We start from the raw sequence: 23,970 nt of genomic DNA on the forward strand, positions 1-23,970 counted from the left end.
TGTCTCATTTTGGTAGAGCCAGCAAGGATGGCTTTTCAGCCCTGCTCCCTTGAGCCGCCTTGCCTGGAGACAATGTGGACTTTCCCTCAGCCCAAGATGTCGGCAGACTGGGAGCAGCCCTTCCTGGGACTATGCTCTCAGCTGCTGGCATGGGCCCCCAATTGTTGCCCTGAGAACAATGGGTACTCTTTTTGGCTGGGAAGGGGAGCTCATGAAAGGAGCGTTTCTTTGGATGCTTGAGAGCTTTGTGGCAACCCCGCCTGCGTGAGATGAACTGCAGTTTCTTCCTGCCTCGAGTGGGTGTTCCCCAGCTCTGAATGGACCCCTTGTCAACACAGCACACCGGGAAGTGCGGGTTGGCGAAGGACGGCGTCCTTGGGGGTGGGTTGTCAGGCATTTGCCCAAATGCATCAACTCACATACTTATTGAAAATATAGGTTTCTGTGTTTCGGGGGGAAAAAAAATTACTGACAAGGACTAAAAGAACACGACAACATGAAAATAGATGATGTCGGCTTGGGATTGAGGGGCTGATTTCTGAGAATTTTACTAATGGCTATAACTATGCTAAGCTGTCTCTTATTTTCGGGGGGAAAAAGATGAGGTTGTGTTTTTAGCTAAGAATAGTTACTCTTAGGTAAAACGCTTTATAACTCAGGCCAGAAGGGCGCTGACTGGGCTAGGCTGGTTGTGTTCAGAATGGTCCTGTGGCCTTGGCCTTTGTGGCAAGACCCATGAGCTGGTTGAAGATCTGCAGGGGCCCAGCAGCAGGACCGGTGGTTGCTAGGGGCCCGGGCAGCGGGGAGCCCCGGGGAGCAGTCTGGGCCGCTTTGAAACGGGCTGCTGAGCAGACCCTGCAGCACATCTGGGGGGCGTCGGGGAAGAGTCCAGCCTGAACCCGTGGGACTGTCCTGTCTAGAGATGCTGCTTGGAAGGTGCCGCCACTGAGGCCCGAAGGACCCTCCAAAAGATGTAGTGTGAGGGAATTCTCACCAAATGCAGTTTCTTGATTATACTTTATTTCTAAGATCCCATCATCAGCTCACCCAAGTGACATGAGTGAGAAAGTGTTCACCTGTCTTTCTGGAGTCTTGGTGTCACGCGGGGTGTCATGTGGGGTCTCTGCTCCCGCTCCCCACATAAGAACGCAGGACATGGTGAGGCCAAAAAGGAACACCCACGGAGCCACAGGTAGGGGAGTCATACCACTGTATTCTCGCTGGAGGCTGGGTTGGAGACACAAGAGCAAACATCCATCAGTACTCCAACAAGGGGTCTTCCTGTCCCCCACTCGCACTGGCAGCCAGGCGAGACACAGCAAGTAGTATCCACATGGTCCGCAATCCGCCGTCCGCTTTTCTGCCTGCCAACCAACCAGTGCCGCCACGGCAGTTACATCAGGACTAATTGGCTAACTGGTTACAGCTGATGGCCAGCCAGTCACAGCTGACGGCCATCTACTACCCGAGCCAGCACCTTTCCACGTGAGGCCGAGAGCCTGGAAACTGCCCTCTGGGACTCTGTCCCCACACTTGGCTGGCCATTTCTAAGTCCCACAACTCCCGCACTGGTAAGAGAACCATCTTGTGGGTTGTGAATGATAAAGCTTAGGTTTTCTTGGCTTCAGAGTGGAAGGTCATAATTGGTTTGGCCCCAGTGAGAGTCCAGTTCTTCAGTTTTGTCTTTCAGCTGTGCCTAACTGGCGATGAGGGACTTAGTAACAGACGCTCCTCCGCCCATTGGCTGTTACTCCAGGTGTGGAAGGATACTGATTTGGGGTGAGACTTGGCTTGTGTTGCGTGGTGTTTAGCACAGGTGCTGTATCTTCTTTACACTGGGTGTTTGCTGGTCTGCTGTGCGAGAGAGGGTGCCAGCGAAGCAGGTGGAGAGAATGTCCCAGAACTGAGCAGGGAGTCAGTTACTAGTCATCTGCTAGTGTAGGCTGAGGAGGGACGAAAACCTTCACACGTGGTCGTTCCCGTTACTGGTCATGGTGATTGATTGTGGCCATCGCTGGGTGGGTAGTCTTTAGACTTTAGAACTCCTTCGGGCTCTGCCCAGGTCTTGTGGTTTTGATTCTTAATGTTTTTGGATGTACTTTATGGATCAAGATTTCTAAAACTGGGCATGTGGCTGTTGGAGATTTTGTTTTCCTCCTCTCTGGGCTTGCCTTCCGTCTCAGAAGCATGTCCTGTCTGAGGACTGCTGAAGCTGGAAAGATTTCTGGCTCTTTTGGGGTGTCCTGTGTGTGACAGCCTATGATATCCTCAAGTTGGGCTTTGTCCTGCAGTTTCTGTCTCTTGTAGGTGTTCCCACGAACTGCCTGAAGACTCCTTTTCCAGATGGCTGTGTTATAAGGTCAGCAGGCCTTGCCCCCCACTTCTCCAAGGCAGTGCTGGTGTTTGGTGATGGGGGGCTGAGTGACCGGAAATCCTGGGGGAGTCCCAGGGCCAGGACCAGCTTGTCCCCCGAAACACGTGTCAGTGCTAATGTCCTGCCTCTCGCCTGCCATTCCTAGCCTGAAGCCCATAGGGGTTAGTTGTGGGTGGTTACAGTCCAGCCAAGGCAGAAGTATTTATATGGGTCACCAAGGACTCCAAGGATAGTGAGAGTCTCCTGGGCAGAGATGCCAGGTTTCAGCACACCTGTTTTAGACTGCAGAGAAAGTGAATGCTGGTCTTTGGGCTGTACCTGCAACAAGCCTTTCCCTCCCCCCGCACCCCTCAGGGTTTTCACCCACTCCTGGCAGACAGGCCTTATAAGGCAAGCAAGTCCGGGGGAGGGGGTCCCATCCTTGGCCTTGTTCTCCTATAGGATCCTGGCTCCCTCTTCCTGTGGCCGCCCCACTTCCCATTGATGCTTTAAGCTTCTGCTTTGGGACGTGAACAGGGATATGAGGCCTAGTGTGTGCTGGGTCCCCTCTCAGGCCACAGGAGTGGGGGGCACCAGCACTGTCACAGAATCCAGCACATGCCTGACCCTCAGATCGTACAAGAATGGTATCGTTTTCCTTTTTACAGATGAAAGAATTGGGGCTGAGGTTGAGTCAAGCCTCAGCCTGCCTGGAGCTGGGGAGCAGCCCAGGCTCCTGGAGGTGGGGCTTCCCCTCGGCTAGGCTGCTGTTACAGGGATGAGTCCTGGCTTGCCACACGGGCTGTGTCTCTCAGAAGGAATTTTTATAACCCACGTCATCCTTAGGCCCTGAGAGGAAAAGTGGTCCATCGCTTGGAAGTTTTGAACGCTGGAGAGGATCCTGAGTTCCTATGGGTTGACGGGCTCCTGCTGTGTTAGGGTAGAACAGGACTTGTATCCAGAGCAACCCGAGTGCCCGCCGGAGGGAGAGGATGCTAGGGGAATCTTTAGGGAACCGTGCACGCTGCCAGCCCTGCAGGCATGTTCAGGGGTTTTCCCCAAATGGCCTTGAAAATGCAGGGGTGCCAGCAAAATGCATGGGTGTCTATGACTTGGCTAGGTTCCGTGTGGAACTCAGATTTATTTTGCTTCCTGTGGCACTTACTGAAATGAATCATTGTCACTCAAAGTGCTTCCTGGGCCTGCCACTCCCAGTACCAGGACACTTGGAGATGCATGAGTTTTAGAACATTCAGATTAGTGATTTTCCTTCCTGTGTGAGGAATACCCAAGACCCTGGGAACTGTCTGCCTTAGGGTTGTACGTCCAGGTTGGACACCTGTCCTGTGGCCAGGCATGACCAGGGCCAGGACCCTGAGGTGCCAGAATCTGCAGAGGTTGGAGAGGCTTGGCTCTGTTTTCCTGACGTGGCTTGCCCTAAATGTGTAAAGCTGTAAGTAGACCATAGTGAAAGAACGTTTCAATAATCAAAGTAAAGCTACCAATTCTCTTCCGTCTCCCAGTTTGAAATTGAACATTATAATTTGCTTTGGTGAAACCTGGGGTTTTCTTCAATGTATGTTCTTTATGGTACGTGTTATTGACATGTTATAATGTTACTTGGCATAGTTTAAATAAGTATATGTCTTCCAAGGCTGGCTGTGGGGGATCCTCGGCCAAAGAGTGGCCTGGCTTTACTCCTTAGGAAATGTCTGACAGCAGAACTATGGTTGTTGGGGTCTGCAGAATAGGAAGTGAGCCAGGCTGGGAAGCCGGAGGCGGTGGGGCCCTTCTTTGTCTTCAAGTGCCTCTGCGTGGCTGCGACAGACTTCCAAAAGCACTGGGGCTGCGTGTTCATCTCTGCTGATGGATCGGATCCCTCAGGACTGGGCACAGGCCGCCCTGCCTGGCCACACAGGAATGCCCCGTGGGCCTCCCATTGGCATCCACCTCTGGAGCCTCCCCTGGTCTCTCCTGGCCCTGTTCTGTCTTCTCTACAAGTGGCTTCTCTTTGGCTGATTTCACCCAGAGCTCCATTCCAGGGGCCCCATTTCCCCTCTCTCTGTGCTCTCCCTCTGACAGGTGTGCTCTCATCCCAGTGGTAGCCATGGGAAGGAATGGGGTTGGGAAACACCCTTGGGTGGCCGGAGACCTGGTTCTATATTGTGGCTCAGCTACTGTCCACCTCAGGACCTAGTTCCTACCCCATCCCTGTGAAACATCACATGGTTCCCGGACTTCTACATTGGGGCCTTACATCTTTGCTTCATGTGTTTTGCAAAATAAGAGCATTCAGCCTTTGCTTTATAGGTGTTTTCATATTTGATGTAATTGAACTGAAAAAATTTAAAACGTAGGTTTTTCAGCCAAAACATTTGAAATAAGATTTTTTTTATATATATAATTAAAATTGTAAAGGAATAATGTACTTAGTGTTTTTCATGGATTTGAAGACACCGATAGTTAATGTCAGATGTCATCTCCGGGTGTTTGCTGGAGGTAGGAAACCTGTTTATAAAGGGTAAGTAAGTATCTGGTCTCGGATAAGGTTGATGGAATTACAAGCTGCTCGGGCATCTGGGTCCAGGCTGGGAAGGTCAGCTGTGAGCTCCGGTCTCCTCCGCAGTCACTCAGGCACCTGGCTCTTGGCACCGGAGCCCCTGGGGAGCTCATCAGGCGTGGCTCTGGCCTTCCGCCCACAGGGAAGGAAGTATTTGAGTGTCCCTCTGCTGACAGGCAGTGGCCCTGGGCTGAGGCTGGCAGGAAGACATGCCATCTGTTGGCCAGTGTGTCTCTGGACTTGATGGGACAGGAGTGTGCAGCTGCGAGTCTTCAAGGCAGAAAGAGAGTCTGCCTTGGGGGCAGGAGGAGATGTTTCCCCAAGGTGAGAGGAGTCGTAGACGGGGCCTGGGCAAGAGGCAAGTCCTGTTTCCCTCTTGTCCATTTTTTATGGAGCACCCACCCCCTGTGTGCTTGGACTGTAACCAGTCCCATCTCTGTGGAAAAGGACTTCCTCCCTGAAACACGTCTGGGATGTGCTGTTGGGTGGAATAAAGGGGTGAGCGCCTCAGGCCGGTGTCTGTGCCTGGGCTCTCCAAGGGCAGAGGTGAGCTCTGTGCGTTTCCCAAGCTTAGGTGACTATAGAACTCTCTTCTAGAGAGGCCAGAGCTCCTTGGAATGCCTCTGATAAACACTCTTCTAGAATAGTTGTTTCCAGTGTCCCACCCTAGGCATCGCAGTTTTTCTTGAAGTTTGAAAAGCAGGGTTAATGAGGACATTAGGTACGACTAAGTGTATTTGCTACCCCAGCGTGTACCACTACACTTGCTTGTAACGTGGTGTTTGTAAAGGGAATCGTTGGGGGCATTGAGTCATCCCCACCCAGACCTGCAGGCAGTTCTACTTCTGGGCAGGAAAGGCACTTGAGGCCAGGCATTGGATTTGTCTGCAGAGGGCAGGGGAGAAGTCTGAGTGCTAAGAGATGTCACTGGTTTAGAAACTCACAACATGCTTGGGCCCCGTGGCATCAGTTCTTTGGGAGGAGACGTGTTTGAGGGCCAGCACTGCTGTCTCCCAGCGTGTGGCCGTGGGTGAATCGTTTGCCTTCCAAGCCAGCCCATCTGGCAGCCCCAGTCTCATAATAGGTAAATGAGCCCCAGGAGAGAAGCGTGGGTTCCCCCAACAGGAATTCTGAGTTATACGTCAAGCCTATCACAGTTCAGGCTGGACCAGTGGTTAACTGTTGTGATCACTGTCCGCTTAAGAACAGTAGCACTTAACTCCTGCTGGTGTCTCTTCCAGCTGTCGGCCGCGGGGAAGGAGGCGCTGCCGTCCTGGCTGCATTGGGACCCGCAGAGCCACACCCTGGAGGGCCTCCCCCTGGACACCGACAAGGGGATGCATTACATCGCAGTGAGCGCTGCGCGGCTCGGGGCCAACGGGAGCCACGTGGCACAGACCTCCAGCGTGTTCTCCATCGAGGTCTACCCGGAAGACCACAGTGAGCTGCCGGCCGTGCGGGCGGCGTCACCAGACCCTGGCGAGGCCGTGTCATCTGCCTGTGCCGCCGACGAGCCTGTGACTGTCCTGACGGTCATTCTGGATGCTGACCTCACCAAGATGAGCCCCAAACAAAGGCTCGACCTCCTGCACAGGATGCAGAGCTTCTCAGAAGTGGAGCTTCACAGCATGAAGCTGGTGCCGGTGGTGAATAACAGGCTGTTCGACATGTCGGCCTTCATGGCCGGCCCGGGAAATGCAAAAAAGGTGGTGGAGAATGGGGCCCTGCTCTCCTGGAAGCTGGGCTGCTCCCTGAACCAGAACAGTGTGCCTGACATTCGTGGAGTGGAGGCCCCTGCCAGGGAGGGTGCCATGTCTGCCCAGCTTGGCTACCCCGTGGTGGGTTGGCACATCGCCAACAAGAAGCCCCCTCTCCCCAAACGCATCCGGAGGCAGATCCATGCCACACCCACGCCTGTCACTGCCATTGGGCCCCCAACCACAGCCCTCCAGGAGCCACCATCCAGGATTGTACCCACTCCCACATCTCCAGCCATTGCTCCTCCGACAGAGACCATGGCTCCTCCAGTCAGGGACCCTGTTCCAGGGAAGCCCACAGTCACCACGCGGACTCGAGGTGCCATTATTCAGACCCCAACCCTGGGCCCCATCCAGCCCACTCGGGTGTTGGAAGGTGGCACCACGGTTACTGGCCAGATCCGCCCCACGATGACCATTCCTGGCTACGTGGAGCCCACGGCAGTCGCTACACCTCCTACGACTACCACCAAGAAACCACGAGTTTCTGTGCCAAAACCAGCCACTCCTTCTACTGACTCCTCAACCACCACGACTCGAAAGCCAACCAAGAAGCCACGCACACCCCGACCGGTGCCCCGGGTCACCACCAAAGCTCCCATCACCAGATTGGAAACAGCCTCCCCACCCACTCGCATCCGCACCACCACCAGCGGGGTGCCCCGCGGAGGGGAACCCAACCAGCGCCCAGAGCTCAAGAACCACATCGACAAGGTGGATGCCTGGGTTGGCACCTATTTTGAGGTGAAGATCCCATCAGACACCTTCTATGACAAGGAGGACACCACCACTGATAAGCTGAAGCTGACCCTGAAGCTTCGAGAACAGCAATTGGTAGGCGAGAAGTCTTGGGTACAGTTTAACAGCAACAGCCAGCTCATGTATGGACTGCCCGACAGCAGCCACGTGGGCAAGCACGAGTATTTCATGCACGCCACAGACAAGGGGGGCTTGTCGGCGGTGGATGCCTTTGAGATCCATGTCCACAGGCGCCCGCAAGGGGACAGGGCTCCTGCGCGGTTCAAGGCCACGTTTGTGGGTGACGCAGCCCCGGTGGTGAATGACATCCACAAGAAGATCACGCTGGTGAAGAAGCTGGCCTTCGCCTTTGGGGACCGCAACTGCAGCACCATTACTCTGCAGAATATCAGCCAGGGCTCCATCGTGGTGGAGTGGACCAACAACACGCTGCCCCTGGAGCCCTGCCCCAAGGAGCAGATCACAGGGCTCAGCCGGAGGATCGCCGAGGATGATGGGAAACCGCGGGTCGCCTTCTCCAACGCCTTGGAGCCCGACTTCAAGGCTTTGAGTGTTGCTGTGACCGGCTCTGGTAGCTGCCGGTATCTACAGTTTATCCCTGTGGCGCCACCCAAGAGGGTGCCCTCAGAGGCGCCGCACACGGAAGTGCCAGATAGGGACCCTGAGAAGAGCAGCGAGGATGACGTCTACCTGCACACGGTCATCCCAGCCGTGGTGGTTGCAGCCATCCTGCTTATCGCTGGCATCATTGCCATGATCTGCTATCGCAAGAAGCGCAAGGGCAAGCTTACGCTTGAGGACCAGGCCACCTTCATCAAGAAGGGCGTGCCTATCATCTTCGCAGACGAGCTGGACGACTCCAAGCCCCCACCCTCCTCCAGCATGCCACTTATCCTCCAGGAGGAGAAAGCCCCTCTCCCCCCTCCCGAGTACCCCAACCAGAGCGTGCCCGAGACCACTCCTCTGAACCAGGACACCATGGGCGAGTACACACCCCTGCGGGATGAGGACCCCAACGCGCCTCCCTACCAGCCCCCGCCGCCCTTCACAGCCCCGATGGAGGGCAAGGGCTCCCGTCCCAAGAACATGACCCCATACCGGTCGCCCCCTCCCTACGTCCCCCCTTAACCCACAAGCGCCTAGGTGGAGGCAGGGGTAGGGCAGGGCCCTGGAGACAACACGGTGTTGTCTGTGGAGACCAGTGGCCTGCAGACCACTGCCCACTGGGAGCCGACGCCTGACCTAGCACACACTGACGCGGGGCCTGGACAAGCCCGCCCTCTCCGGGCCTCCTACTCCCCAAAGCAGCTGGAGAGACTTTGGGGACATTTTTACTTTTAGTTTTTGCCTAACAGCTTTTTGTTTGTTCATAGAAAATTCTTCGCTGCGTTTTTGATGGCTGGCTCTGAAAGCACCGTTTGGAGTAGTGGTAGATGGAGGGAGCGAGGAACCGTGAATGAACTCGCAGGCAGTGCTGGGTGGCCTCCCGGCTCTCTGCGTTTTGCCTTTAACACTAACTGTACTGTTTTTTCTATTCACGTGTGTCTAGCTGCAGGATGTAACATGGAAAACAGTAGCTAAAGATTAAAGTCAAAGGACTTTCTTAAGGTTAAGTTTTTACATTTAATCTGCTGTTTACCTAAACTTGTATGTATGATTTTTGGGTGGGTATGGGAAATTGCTTTGCTAAAAATAAGCTCCCAGGGTGTTTCAAACTTAGAGAAGACCAAGGGACAGTATTTTTTATCAAAGGAATCCTATTTTTTCACACTACGTAAACTTGGTTGCTCTGATTCCCCAGAGCCGGACTGGGGGCCTCCCGGCCCTGGCTCGGGTCAGGGCCCTGGTGCTGGGCTTGCTCTCCTGCTGTAGCCAGTGGCTGGAAGCTGGAGGGGCCTCTTGGGCCGTGGACATCCACACCCCACCCCATGCGCACTAGTGGCTCACCACCAAGGGGTCTTCCTTTCCCTGGAAAGGCGACTCCAAGAGGCAGTGGTGGCCGTGGCCCCCAACCTAGGTGCTCCAGGGTGGGCCAGCTGTTCATGGGGTATGGGGGAGGTCGAGGGACTCGACCTCATCAACCTAGTTTCTTTTATCCTTCTGTGTGGTTTTTTTCCTCCCTCCTAAAAGGAATACCATGGTTTTTGAAACACTCAGTGGGGGACATTTTGGTGAAGATGCAATATTTTTATGTCATGTGATGCTCTTTCCTCACTTGACCTTGGCCGCTTTGTCCCAACAGTCCACAGCCCCACCCTGACCCCCCCGCACTCCTCTTCTGGCACTCCAGTTCCAGGCCTTGGGCCTGAACAGCTGGGAAAGGTCTGGTGGCTGTGGAGGCGTGCCAGCAAAAGTTCGTAGTAAAAATCTGTGGGCTCTCAAAGCTAATTTTTTACTAAAGTTTTTATACAGCCTCAAATTGTTTTATTAAAAAAAGATTAAAAATGGTGATGCTTACAGCAGTTTGTACAAGCTCTTAGTGTTGATTCCATGGAACTGATGGCTTTGCTCATTTTGATCCCCCCCCCGTTCTTTTCCTAATGGTTTAAATTCTGGAATTACATTGGGGCTTGTTTTGCCTTTTTTAGCAGACCGTCCGTCTGCCCATCTGCATCTGGCCCATGACTCAGGGGCACCCACTCTGCTTTGATTCTCCTCCTTTGGAAGAAACCATTTTGAGCATGACTTTTTTTCTTGATGTCTGAGACTTATATGGGGTACCTTTTAGGGAGGAATGCCTTTTGCAATAATGTATCCCTTTTGTGACAAGAGGGATGGGTGGGCCCAGGCTCCCTTTGCACACCTAGCAGCCAATTCTAAGCCATATAGACCTTTTTGCAGAGCATTCATGTGTGCTGCCTCAGGAGGGGAGGGCCGGTCAGAGGCCCAGCCTCTCTCCCCTGCCCAGCGCCTGGTGCCTGGTGCGCATGCCCCTGTGGAGGGAGCCTGTAGATGAGGGCTCAGTGGACCTTTGGGGACTGGGCCTTGTGCCTCTGAGCCCTAATCCACGCTAGTTTCCCCAGAGTCAGGAGCACAGGCCGCATCTGACCTGGTGAGATTATTTGTGATGACCTCGTCAATAAAGAAGCAATTCCCAATTTCCAGGTGAGGGCGCTGAAAGGCTTTCCAAACAGCTGTTGCCCCTAGCAACCCCACCATGGGGCACTGCCATGCAGAGACAGCGGGCTGGCCCAGAATGGCCTGTTGCCATAGCAACTGGAGGCGCCAGGGCAGTGAACAGAATAATAACAGCAACAATGCCCTTGCGGGAGGCATGATGGCCACTGGACTCTGTGAGACAGCCAATCTCACATTCAAGTGTTCACCAACCACTGACGTGTTTTTATTTCCTTCTATATGATTTTAAGATGTGTTTTCTGCATTCTGTATAGAAACATATCAAACTAAATAAAAGCAGTGTCTTTATTATACAGTTATGTCCAAGCATCTATTTCCCTGGCCCCTACACATTTTAGGACATGAGTGGAGGGCAGGCTGGAGTCCATGTGGCAGGGAAGATGGAACCCAGCCAGGCCCAGTCGGAGGTGGCCTTTGAGCAGCTGGCCTGATAGGCTCCATAGCCTTATCATTTCCGTGCTGCTGGGGGTGGGGGGGTGTGCTCCAGAAGCTCTGCCATCACATGAGCCCGTCTTAGCACTCTGGCCTGAGCTTCAATTTCCTCATCTGGTGGGGAGGGGGAGGAACCGAAAAATCCAAGGAGACTGAGGAGGCTGGGGACTTAGGGGTGCCTCTGGCTGCAGCCCCGCTCCAGCTCCTGCTCCCACTGCCTGGTGGACTTGGGGCTGGCCAATCTCCCAGGTAGTCTCAAGGTAGGTTTGGTTGGGCTTGGAGTGGAGAGAAAGGAAAAACGGTCCCTGGCCAAGCTGTTCTGCCCTGGTTGGGCTTACAGATTTTGGGGGCCTCCCCCTAAGTGTCCTGCCTGGGATGGACAGGCCCGCTGGGTAGGGGCAGGGTAATCCTGGTCGTGCGTGCACACTGGCGGATCCCCGTGTGCCCAGGCTGTGGGAGGCAGGGGATGCGGCAGCTGTGTCTTCAGAAGCAGGGCCAGGGCCATTGGTAACAACTAGGACCTCATCTGAGCTCACCCTCCATCCCCACAGGGTCTTCACCATCGCCACCTACAGCCCCTGGGCTGCTGCTCTGCTCATTCAAGACATAGCTAAGGTCCCATATTGCAAGCAGACAGCTGAGTCCCAGCGTGGGGAGTTGTTGAGGGTCAAATAACTACTTGTATCCCCAGTACATGTTCAGGGACACGTACCTCACGCCACTGGCCTAGTAACAGGGCCCAGAAAATAGCCCTGTCCTTGCGCTCTTGGTTTCAGGAAGTTCTGCTTCATATCTAACCTGAAGTCACTGGATTATGAGTGGACTCACTGGCCTGAACTTGAGGAAAAGGATCCCTGGTTTCAGCGGAGAACAGCAATGTCAGCAGGGCAGTAAAAAGCCACAAGGGTGTCTGGCCTCTCTGCCCTGGGAATATCAAATGTTTGGCCTGGCAGACCCCTCCAGGTCTCTGGGACCTCTCCTTGGTAGGGGGTGGGCACTGTCTACTCAGGACTTTTGAGCTGGAGAAAAGGTGATGGAAGGAAGGGACACAGTGGGGGGACGGGACGGGGCTTTCACCCACAGGAATCGGCTGCTCATGTGTCTCTGACCCAGGGCAATTTCCTCGGATCCCTCTAGCTTGGCTTCCCCATCTGTGAGGTGCGGACAGTGCTGATCCCTGAGGGATTCTGAGACACCCAGGAACTGGGGGTGGGGGGTGGAATTGGGATAACAAGTTACTTCCAACACCGTGCCTGCGAAAGTGGCAGAGAATCTAAGTGAGACTAAAAGAATCTGCATTCTCTCCTGGGCCAGAGCTGTTGGTTGGGGAATACTGGGGTGTCTGGAGCTCCTGGCCAGGCTAGCCTTCTAGAATACCACCAGTTTGGTGGGAACTAGAGATTCCACACGGCTCACCTTATTGCAGCCACCAGCCTGGCCTCTGCCTGTTCCCAACAGCTGAAAAAGATCCTAGCAGAGGCCATTCCCTAGCTCCCCTAAAGTATGGAAGACCCCACTCAAACATGTTTTTTCAGGGCAAGCTTCACCCCTTTGTCTACATATTTCTATATCCTAAATCAGCTGATGACTTACTCTCCCTGCCTTGCTTGCCTTCTCCATCACAAATCTTGAGGCAAGGTGACATGCAGAGAGGGCAAGGTCCAATCCTGCACCTAGGGCAAGGCAGATTCAATTCTAAGTGTGACCCCAACACTTTAAATTTTTTTCTGATTGTAAAATTATGGAGCCAAGAATTATTTGAAGCCTTCAGTGGGAGATGCTGGGTACCACTTCCCCTACTGGGGCTGTTGAAAACTCAGAGAAGATAGGGCAAGACATTCAAAGTGGAGGTTCCCATCTACTGGGGGTGAGGTGCTCCTACAGTGGGGCCCCACCTGAGGGCAATCTGTAGCAAAGGCAGCACGAGGCCCGGCCACTTGGGCTCTCAATAGCTCCACTGCCCCCAGCTTTAGTGGAGGTGACCCTGGAGTCTTAGCTGGGGTGGAGAGAATTTGGTCTGTTCATGTCCCTGTGGAAGTCTCCGTGTGGCCTGGACGGTGCCCTTGGGTTGGTTCGTGATGGGGGCAGCTCTCACCCTGGGTAGTGGCTCCGTGCAGGTGAACCCAGCAGAGAGCAGATAACCGGAAGTTCTGGGCCCAAGAGGGGGACAGTACCCGCGGGCTCCCAGTAGGTGGCGCCAGAGGCCGAAATAAGCCTGCCAGCGGTGGGCGGAGCTAACAAGTCGGGCTGTGGGAGGGGCTAAGGCCGCCCGGGGAGGATTGGGTGGAACCCTCCTAGACCAGAACTGAGATGGCCATTGACTGGACTAAGGCCTAAGGGAGGGCGGGGCTGAGGCCGTAGTGCTGGCGGCCCGCAGCCGCTCGGAGCTCGGTCGCGGACTGGTTGTGTAATTGGGTGGGTTTCCTCTTGCTCAGTCCCTGGTGCACAGTTCCTGAGGGCATTGGGGCGAGTGTAGCTGGGGCTCCGAGCCTGCCCTGCCCCGGGGCGTTGTTCATCGGAAAGGGAAGCGGGGTAGGAATAGGAGGGACGAGCCGGGGCTTCTGGAGGTCTTCCGCTTCTGGGGCCCCTTCCGCAAACCTCGAAATCGAATGTATGTAGGCGGGAACAACTAAGGAACCTTCCTTTGCGCACTCCGTCGCCTTAGCTTCTGTATGCCTCCAGGCTTCGCGCGAGTGGCCGCCAGCGCGGGGCCTGCACACGATCGCGCTCAGCACTTGTTGGATGCTGAGACTCAAGTACGGTGGGATCTGGTAGGGTCCTGGTTGGAAGCCAGGCATCTCCAGTTGCGTGATTGGGGACACAGTCTGTGCCCCTGGGGAAACAGAGGGGAGTGGGGGAGCAGATGGTCAGTTTCTCTGGGTCAACCCTGAAGCTCCAGGGAACACCTTGCCCAAAGCTGTTGTCACAGCCTTGGGCACACACTAGGACGTCAGGGAACATTCATTTGGCAGCTGGCCAGGGCTCCCAGGTCTGAGGATACTGTTGCGTTCTGTTCTCATGGTGTCACAGCCTCAGGCTGTAGAGGGCAAAGCACAAGTTTGGAACTTGTGGAAATGTCTGGGAGCTCAGGTGAGGCCAGCTCCCTTTCTAAGAATCACTCCCCTCTTCCCTCAGCACCTCTGTTGCAAAAGGTCTTGGAAGAGAAAGGTGAAGAAAAGGGCTGGCTCCAGCCCAGGACGGCAGGGGAGGGAAGGTCCTGCCGGGAGGTGGCAGCAGCTTGTCTCTCTGGGTGGGTGTGCCTGCAGGAGAGGACCAGCTTTGTCCTCGATGAATTCACCCTCAGGGAACATGTGCCTGGTTGTGCTGGGCAAGGAGCTGGGCTCAGTGGATGCTGAAGGGGATGGAGTCCTCCCCTTGTTTGAGAAGGACATGTATATATGTGTGGGGGGAGGGCAACTCTGCCTTCTTGTGTCCAGGGAAGTGATTAGAGGGCAAATGGGAGGGTAGGGAGGTATCCACGGTGACCCTAATGGCAGACTCCACCACCACTGTGTCCCCCACGCCACTCCCTGGGTCCCAGACAGCACATCAACTTCCTCCTTATCCTCAGTCTTTCATTTGTGCTGGGTCAAGCAGGGCTAGGAGAAGGACATAGCCATCCTGGGAGCCCCAAGATTCCTGGAGCAGATCAGGGGATGGGGGTGGGCTTCGTTGGAATCAACAAAGATTGGGGGAGGGCTCAGCTGAACACATTGCCCTTCTGCTCTCTTGGTGGCAAATGGAGGATGTCCTTTGTCCAGCTTACCAGGAATTCCTCAGTCTGCACTGACAGGAAGACTAGCTTCCCAGAAAGCTGACGCCCATGCCATGCCTCCCCGCTGGAGGCATTATCACTATAGAAAGAGCAGTTTAACCAGATGTTGCTGCCCAACTGATACCTGCGGCTCTCCAGTCCAGAACTTGGGGGAGCCAGGGAGTGCTCAGACACCCTGGTGCCCGAGAGTGCCTTTAGCCATCACAGTCTGGCATGGTACTTTGGTCACACCCACCAGTGCAGGGTAGGACAGTAGTCCCGCACTGAGGGCCAGCCAGCCGTCAAGCCCTCCAGGTCCAGGGCCTGCTTTGAGCAGCAGCCAGGCAAAGGCCAGACTTGGAGATTGCAAACTCAGTGAGGGTAGAGTAGGCTCAGCAGTCTTGGTTTCTGCTGCTTCCTTGGGGCCTGCCATTGTGCTGTCCTTGTCCTAAGCTCCAAAAGTGTCAAATTTAACTGAAATTTAACCAAATTGGCTTCCACAATATGGCTGGTGACATTAGCTAGCGCTTGCTGTGCTCTCTAATGGGAAAACAGTGGACTCTATTTCTAACAGACTCAAGTTCAACTTTCGCGCGTGCGCGCGCACACACACACACACACACACACACACACACAAAAGCTGGGAAACTTGTATTAATCCTTTTTTAAACTTAATATAAAATTATAGCAAAACAAGGAACCCGAACTTTATAACAGCTGGAACATTTTGCAGCAGCAACAGCGGCGGGAGAAGAGATTTAATTTAGTTGATTTTCTGTGGTTGTTGGTTGTTGGCTAGTCTCACGGTGATGGAAGCTGAACATTTTTTTCGAAAGGACCAAGAAGCTTCTGGAGATTTGGTTCTCCAGGCAGCAACCTCACACAAACCAAGGATCTAGGGATATTCGCACCATCCCAAGACTCCTCTGAGTATGAGTGCTGCGACTGTGGCGGTGTGGCATTGAGACGTTATGACCAATGAGCCCCATGGAGAGCCTGGCCCCAGGGTGTGGGCCAATGGGCTTTCAGGAATGTTGGCAGCACTTGCCACCATCCCTGACAAAAAGCAACTGGAGAAGGAGATCCAGGAGGACGGAATGTGCTGCCAGATCTTTAAGGCATTGTCTCTTGAAGGATTCTCTTGTAGAAAAGCATCGTGATAGCTAAAATGTCACAGTTCTCATTTCTCAAGCTTTGTGCAAACACATAAAATGTTTACTATGTGCCAGACTCAGTTCTAAGCACTTTCTATGTATGTGATTAGAAGCAGTGACTTTTCTTACAACTATGGGAGAGCTTAGTATTTCCTCCATTTCACAGATGGGAAAACTCTCTGGTGTCGGTGATAAGCGTTTGGTAAAATAATTGTGATTGTATTATCTAGAAAATCTTATAAAATAAAATGAATAACAACAAAAAAATAAATTGAACTGAAGTTATTCATTCTAGCAGAGACCTAGCAGAGGTTTAGTAGAGGTCTAAGGGACTACAGACCTTTCTTTCTTTTTGTTTTTTTTAACTTTTCTTTATTTTAAGTGTGTTTTTCCAGGACCCATCAGCTCCAAGTCAAGTAGTTATTTCAAGGTAGTTGTGGAGGGCGCAGCTCACAGTGGTCCATGCAGGGATCGAACTGGCAACCGTGGTGTTGTGAGTATTGTGCTCTAACCAGCTGAGCTAATGGGCCACCCCTGACTATGGACCTTTCAGTTTGCCATAAGGGTTTTGCTTCACCATCAGAGATCCTGCCGCATTCTTTCCTGAAGAATTCTTTCCTGTCCATCTTTCCTGAAAGGCAGGAACTCCTCTGTGGCTCCTGGAAGCTTGCTGGACACTCAGTAAAGATGACAGGGCAAACAAGTCCTATTGACAATCCAGTCTGATGAGGACAAAGATGAAGGTCAGTGGAGAGGGTGGCATTGTCACATGGCCTGAAATCCCTAGTGGTCAAGGGTGATTGTCTGTAATGTGCTTGGGTTTGCAGTAATAAAGCCACAGAGGGCTCAGGAGGTAGGGCCCCTCTAAGAGACTTTCCTGAAGATGTGTGGAGCTGAGCCTGATGGAAAAGCTGAACAGGCTGCACCTTCTCCTGGACTGTCCAAGTCATGTCTGAACCTCTGTTGCCTGGGCTGGTTAGGAGAGGGCGTAAGGGCATGATTTTCCACTGGGCCTGTTCCCCACACCCCCCACCTCCCCATCTATGCAACAGGGGTGGGTGGGAGGAACTCCATGGGAACTTGGATCCTAGCCAGAAGGATTGCAATAGGGATTGAGGTGGCATTTTCTATAGTTTATGGGAAACAGTTTGTGTGCCTGTCTCTCCTGCAAACCGAGCTTGAGGGTGGGTCCCAGTCTTCTCTGTAGGAGTTAGCTATGCACTGGCTAAAGAAGGATGAGTACGTGTACACATGGGTAAGATAAACAAAGCCAGCCTGAAGGCCTGTCCGGGGAATGCAGAAGGGAAAAGAAAAGCAGCATGTTTTGACTTGGACACTTACAACTTGGAGAAACCATGGCTTCGTTATTTTTTCTTGTCATAACAAACCTTCGGAAGCGCATAGCTCTGATAGCAATGGGGCTTAATTAGCTTTCTTGGGAGCAATGATGGGTGGTGAGGTTAGGCCGGTGATAAACATTTCTGAAGATTTTTTTAGTGGCTTTTTTCACAGAACACAAGTAAAGAACTGCACATTGCAAGAGGAAAGGAATTATGCAGAATAGGAATCAAGCAAATTCTATACCTTCCGGCTTTATTCCCTTTTCCTACTTGACCAAGGGCTAGCTGAAGACCCTAGTACACAAGAACAGTTGTCCAGCCCAGCCCAAGTGGGCTGCTGAGCAGAACAAAGACTGGGTGTCTTGTTTGTAGCCTCACACCAGCCAGAGGTTTGCTCGGGAAGCTGCCTTATTCCCCATGCTCGTGGATAGTGCTGACAAATCTCGGCCAGGAGGGAAGCCCTCTGTTTCTTCGGGCTCTATCCTTCCTCTTCAGTTCTATTTCTCTATCCCAGAGGAGGAGTAAGGATAGGACGCCAATTTTCTGAGTTGCTTCTCATTGGGAGATTAGACACTCCTCAGCAGCATTACAATAAAAAGAAGAGATAAGAGCTCAGGGGGCTCCGTAGACAGGAGCTGGCTCTCCTAATGCTCAGCCTTTCTGGAACAGTACAAAGCCCCTGGCACCCCATCATCTAGAGCTGTCCTGTTCATCCTTCCTTATTCTCTTTCATCTCCATTCTCTCCGCCTCCCTTTCTTGCCTGCAGTTTGCCATTCCTCTTCATCCCCATCGGCACCTTCACCTTTGGATGCTGAGCCCCCCCTGTGAAAGTTGCCACGCTGAAAGTAGCAGCTCAGTCAAGTGAACTTGACTGTGTGGGGAAGCAGGAAAGCCCCAGAATCTGCACTCTGGCCCTCCTCACCTTCCGGAGGCTCATCTGCATGTTACCTGGCCCAGGGCCCAGCTGGTGTCTGAGGGCCCTGTATCTCTTCATCTTCCCAAGATTTGCCTTCTGATGATTAATCATTGCCACAAATCTAGCAGTGAGCTGGCTCTGACTAGGCCTTTTCCTATGTGGATGGGTTTCTTTCTGATTCCATTTTCCCTCTGATCTTCTACAGGTGTTTGAGAGCACAGGCCAGAGCAGTAAGTGGATGTCTGCCTATCTTCTGTCTTGGCATAGGGACTGATTCTCCTTCCACGTGGCCTTTCTCCCAAATGAATGCCATGTGTCACATGTCACACTGAAGTGGGAAGAAGATACCTTTGGCAAGTGAAATTTAGGGAGCTGGGAAACTTTGGTAGGCTATCCGGTAGCATCCTGTCCCTGGCTGGGCAGCAGCTGGACCCAGGAGGGAATGGTACCAGAAGCAGGACACAGCTGTTTCGCAGAAACTGAGAGATGTGCTCGTTCACTTGTCATAAAGTCAAGCGTAGTGAATTCTCGGTGAGTGCAGACATCCCATCCATGACCCCCTCTACCAGGAGGAACTTTGGACACAACCTCAGCATTCTCCCTCTCACTTATGAAGTCAACAACCTAAACATGGTGATGCAGGAGCTGCAGCCAAGGGTCCCTCCGGGGAGCCTTTCAGCCTGGTGGTTGGTGAACCCCTTGAAGTGCAGGTGAGGGAAGTACTCAGAGCCGCATGAAGAACCCAGCCCAAGTCAGCCGCTGAGGCCCTGCTGAAGGCCAGCTCGGGATAGTACAAGTCAGACAAAGTCCTACTGTTGATGAGCCCCTACTCTAGGTCAGGAGGAAGTAAACAACCCCTGGAACAGTGAATAAAAATGGGAGACCGAATCAGAGCCCCAGACAACCAGAGGCCAGCAACATCTCACGGCCAGCACGAGTCCCCCTGAGCTGAACACCAGGCACATTCCTGGGGGTGTTGCACAGGGGAAGGGGAACTGAGCGCTTGAAAAGAAGGCAGGGGCACCACTAATCCACACTTCCAGGTCCTCTTGGGTCCACTGTACTATGTCTTGTCACCAAGGCAGCAGAGAGCCTGGAGGTCTGCTAACAGCCAGAAATCCACTCTGAGGAAGGTAACTCCCCAGGCCTGCTAATTACCTCCTTTGAAACCAGGGGCATGTTGATTTAAATCTGTGGAAAGCAATAGCTACTGAGGCTTCTGCAGAAACAGAAAACAAACATCTTTCTCTCCCCCACTTCCAAGTAGCCCAATCCACACTGGTGTCTATGAAGCCAGAAGAGCCTGGGTTGGGCCGGGTTGGGCCGGTCATCAGCCCGCCCATACTGCCATGTTCTTCCCCAGCAGGCACAACCCCCGAAATCCCAGACTACCCACCAGAGAGACAACTGACAATAAAGAGGGTCATGTGTATTCCTATATCAGCCACTCCACCCTCACAACCCCCCAAGTTAGAGGGGCTAATATAACTGCAGGCTAGGAAAATGGAGGCTTGGTGAGCCTAAGTCAGTTGCCAAGGTCCCATTTGGCAAGTGGCAGGGCTGAGATGTGGATCCTTATTGAGTCTGGATGTGCACGGGCGTCGTCACTAGAAACTCGGGAAGATGATTTAAACACAGGAGGAAACATGCGAGGACCCTCATAACACAGCCAGAGAGGCTCTCATCATCCCAGGCAGTCAGCAAGTTCAGGTTTCATGGAAGTTCCATCCTGGAGATTGGGAGGAGCAGCTGAGAGTACCTGGGGGTGGCCCAGCTAAGGTCTGTCCATCAGCCTGGCTATCAGTGTTCACTGGATGTCTGCATTATTCCAGGTCAGGTTAGAACTATAGACGTCCCTTTCGATATACTTCTCATCATTAGAATTAAATGGGTTTGCAAAGTGGGTCCAAGTTTACTCAAGTTCTTCTACAGCCATGATTTATGAAGCCAGGAATAGTTTGGAATAGTCTGGATCTTCTAGGAAATATTCTCCCTCAGGAAAGCACAGATTTGTGTGAGAAGCAGTGAGGCAGACCATCCTGAGTCGTGTGCAAATACTGACGTCTGTAAAAGTTCGATAATGGAAAGTCATTTGGTGAGCTCTAAGGTTAACGTAGAGGCAGCCTGTTGCCTCTCAGTTAGTCTCTGGGAACCACAGCTCCAGGCCTCTGAGAAATATCAACTTTTCCCCCCATTCCCAAGGTCACTGTCCCAGGGCCTGCTGAGGCAGCCTTCCATCTGGCGTCAGGCCAGCTGACACACCCTCCACCTTTCCCAGCGTCACTTCCGGAGATCCTGTCCAGTGGGACCAGGCCTCAGCATGAATCCCACAAGGTTCCCATAGCCATCTGGATAGTCTTCACTCCCTAGCTGGCCTCTGACACCCTCCCAATCCGCCCGATCACTCAACATTCTCTGTCTCAGTTCATCTGCCTTTCCAACTCCTAAACATACTTTGAGGCCACTCTCGGGTGTCCCCTCTCCGAGGCCTGTCCCCACGAAGCTTGCCAGCTGGAATACTGAGGTTACCTAAAGGAGAGACCCCATGCCCGCAGTCCTTGGAGCAGGAAGCGCCACTGACTCCAGGGCAGAGCAGGACACGGCGCGACGCCCCCCTCCCTCTCCCCCGGGCTCTTTCTCCAGGTCTGTGCCCTTCCATCCTGGTTCGGTGGGACGCTCCGGCCAAACCCAGCTGGGCTCCAGGTAGCACACGCGGGACGTGTCGGCCTCGGAGGGCGCATGCGCTGGCGCCGATAGCTGTTTCCCAGCGACCCCGCCGCTGGCTCGTGGATACGCGTCCTCACAGGCTGGCGGGAGCGCGCGCGTGGGGGGGAGGGGCGTGTGCGGGAAAGGTGCGCGCGGGCCGCGCATGCGCATGCGCAGCGGCAAGCGGCGGCGCGAGCCGAGCTGGGAGATGGCGGCGGCGGCGGCGGCGCCGAGAGTGTGAGCAGCCGCCCGGGAGCCGCCGGCCCGGGCTCAGCGCGACCCCAACCCCGCCCGCCCGCCCTCCCGCCATGGGCAACGAGGCCAGCCTAGAGGGCGGCGCTGGCGATGGGCCGCTGCCGCCGGGAGGCCCTGGCCCGGGCCCTGGTCGGGGCCCCGGCACAGGGAAGCCGCCTTCAGCACCGGCCGGCGGCGGACAGCTCCCCGCGGCTGGCGCTGCGCGGGCGACGACAGCCGGACCACCTGGCCCCGGCCCCGGCCCCGGCCCCGGCCCCGGCCCCGGCCCCGGCAGGTAAGCGCGTGTCGCGGCGCCGGGAGGGAGGGGGGGCGAGGAGCCGCATCCTGGGGCCAGGGCCGGGCCCCGCGAGCCCCGCGGTCCAGTCTGGAGCGAGGTCGGAAGTCCGGCTACACTTTGAACCCAGCCCCGCTGGCGTGGTCGCGGGTGGTCGCGGGCAGCGGCCCTCCCTTTCCAGCCGTCCCGCCTTGGCAAGGCAGGATGGTGAGCACAGGGTCAGTCGGGGCCTGCAGACTGTGACTTCGTCACGAACCCCAAATTCGCTTCCCCCCAACGCCGGGCTCAGGAGGGTCTTATGTAACCTCAGCCTGGTCCCTCCGCACTGAGGAGCAGTGGGATGGAAAACGTCCTCCCTGTTTGCTGGTGTCTGTATGTGTCCATTGTGTTGGGTTGAGGAAAGAGCACAATGGGAGTGGCTGTCAGGAAAGATAAGTGTCACTGCGAGGAACAGAGAGATATAGAAATAGTTGAACCATGAACTTGGTCATGCGCTTTCCTCAGACATTTAGTGGCTGCAATCATCTTTGGAGGAAGGAAAAATGCCACTGGACACCAAAAGGTACTTTTTTGGGCTCAACCATACCAACAGGGTGAGGTGCTTTCACCAAGGTTCAGTGAAACACTTTGGGGTGAACCAAAAATGCTATTGAATCATCTAGCTCCACGTATGTTCCTGTTGCCTTTTGACTTAGATTACCACCTCAAACCAGTGGAAAAGCTGGAACTCATATAAAATGCTTTAAACAACATATCTGATCAAATATCATGAAACCAGCTTGTTTAAAATGTATGCCAATTGAGGTCCTAGAAAAACAATCAAGTGACAGTGAATGCAGTGGAAGGGAATGCCAATATATGGTAACTCAGTAGACTGAAAACTCAGGAAAGCAACGGAGAGATGACACGGTAAAATGGAAGGCATTATCTTTACACCAAATAGCCCTGGGGAGTAGCAAAACGGGGAGGGGGGATTTCTTCCGGCTCCATGTGAGTCTGTTAATAATGTTGCCTTGGTTTTTCTGTGTGGGAGCACATAAATTGTGAGGGAACATAATCTTTGATTCTATAGCTGCCCAACTGTGCCTCTCATACGCTAATTCCTAAGAAGTCATTTCATAGACAACTAATAGTAATGAAAGGCTCTTAGTAGCCTGAAGCCTGCCGCAGACAGGCCAGCCTATGAGCGTCCCTTGTAAAGGGGGGTTTGCCCATTTTACATTAGCTTTTACAGTAATGCAGTTGGACGGCACATGATACTTAGCACTGCAAATACTGTCCATTTTGCTGCGTGTTGAGCTGCTGTTTGAGTTTTAGCATGAGCGAGGCTCACCCACAGGCTTTTAGAGCTCTCCCTCTAAGGGAAAACGTCTAGAGCTGAATGGAAAAACACCTTGGTATTGGGAGTTCTCTATATGGGGAATTCGACATTTCTCTCCTGGTAACTGAACAGGCTGCTCTGCTTGTAGTTTATCTGACGCTGCAGAGCCAAGCATATGAAATTTTGGGAAGACTTGGGCAGCCCAGAGGGAGAGGAAAGAGGCTGGTGTGTACTGCTCACATTCCTTTTCAGCGTGTCATTTCTATCCCGTCTGTGCGTTCTGCTGAGGGCAGACCCATGAACTGCTGTGCATTAGGGGAACCATAGGCTTCTGCTGGTTTAGCAGCCACATAATCTCACTCCTGCCTGTGGGCAAGGCTTACACTTGGGCCTGTGGGGTTATGGTACTATGGCCATCAGGCTCAGGGTGAGCTGGCTATTTGTCACCAAAGCTCAGGACTGGGGTCCCTTAGGAAATGTGGGCATTTACTCTTCCAGCTAATATTCGGCTTATCACAGCAACTCAGCTGAGCAGCATCTTCATGGTATGTCTCCTTCCACCTCAGAATGGCTTCTGCTTCCTCTCACCAGAGCATCTCAGGTACCTGATGCCAAATTTAGCATGTTCTGTTCTGAGATACTGCTGAACAGATTGGCCCATTGATGGTGAAAACGCCCTATGGCATGTGCTTCAGGGCATTTGGGAAAGAGCATTGGCACAGTTTCCAGCAAGCTTGTGAATTTGGGGGCAGTTGGAAACCTCACAGAAATCAGTGGAGGATCAGGTAAGGGGGGGGTCATTTTACCAGCCCTAGAGGGAAATGGAGCTTCCCTGTTGGTAGGTTACCCCTTGTCACCCCAGGCTGAATTAGTCTTTTCACCCTCATACTGAGCTGACTTGGGCTCTGTGAGGGGGTGGCTTAAGAGCCTGACTCGAATCCTGGGAATAGCTTTGCCAGCACACCCATAGTGCTGCCTCAACGACACCCGCAGCGCTGCCCAGTTGGACGATCTGACACTTTGGGCATCAGAGATTCCCTCAAGGCAGGGCTCTCTGCCTCTGGTCTCAGGGTCATGTGTCCAGTTACATAGGTTGTGTCTTTCCCAAGAAATGCCAGATCGGGGAAGGCTGAGCTCTGTCTCCGGCTCCACTCTCCACGCTATATGCCACGGTGTGGGCTGTATCCTCCTAGAAGAAGGGGCACTTTTCGTCCATTCATTCATCAGCTTATTTGTTTGGAGGTATGATG

At 53.6% G+C, this 23,970-nt stretch overlaps 2 protein-coding genes across 7 annotated transcripts in view; both read left to right on the forward strand.

Annotated features, from left to right (window-relative positions):
• Nucleotides 1-10,859, forward strand: part of DAG1 (dystroglycan 1) — a 53,598-nt gene extending 42,739 nt beyond the window's left edge. For all 6 annotated transcript variants that reach the window (XM_081073328.1, XM_081073330.1, XM_081073332.1 and 3 more), the window contains one exon: nucleotides 6,155-10,859. In XM_081073328.1, coding sequence (XP_080929454.1) covers nucleotides 6,155-8,557 — 2,403 coding nt within the window. In that variant the 3' untranslated portion in view covers nucleotides 8,558-10,859. The remainder of the gene's footprint in view (nucleotides 1-6,154) is intronic.
• A 10,202-nt stretch (nucleotides 10,860-21,061) lies between these two features.
• BSN (bassoon presynaptic cytomatrix protein) overlaps nucleotides 21,062-23,970 on the forward strand; it is a 75,589-nt gene continuing 72,680 nt past the window's right edge. The window contains exon 1 of the mRNA XM_081072330.1: nucleotides 21,062-21,399. Within this exon, the coding sequence (XP_080928456.1) occupies nucleotides 21,179-21,399 (221 nt within the window). The 5' untranslated portion in view covers nucleotides 21,062-21,178. The remainder of the gene's footprint in view (nucleotides 21,400-23,970) is intronic.

This window comes from Rhinolophus hipposideros (assembly GCF_964194185.1).
Source record: "Rhinolophus hipposideros genome assembly, chromosome: 14".
Classification (NCBI taxonomy): Eukaryota; Metazoa; Chordata; class Mammalia; order Chiroptera; family Rhinolophidae; genus Rhinolophus; species Rhinolophus hipposideros.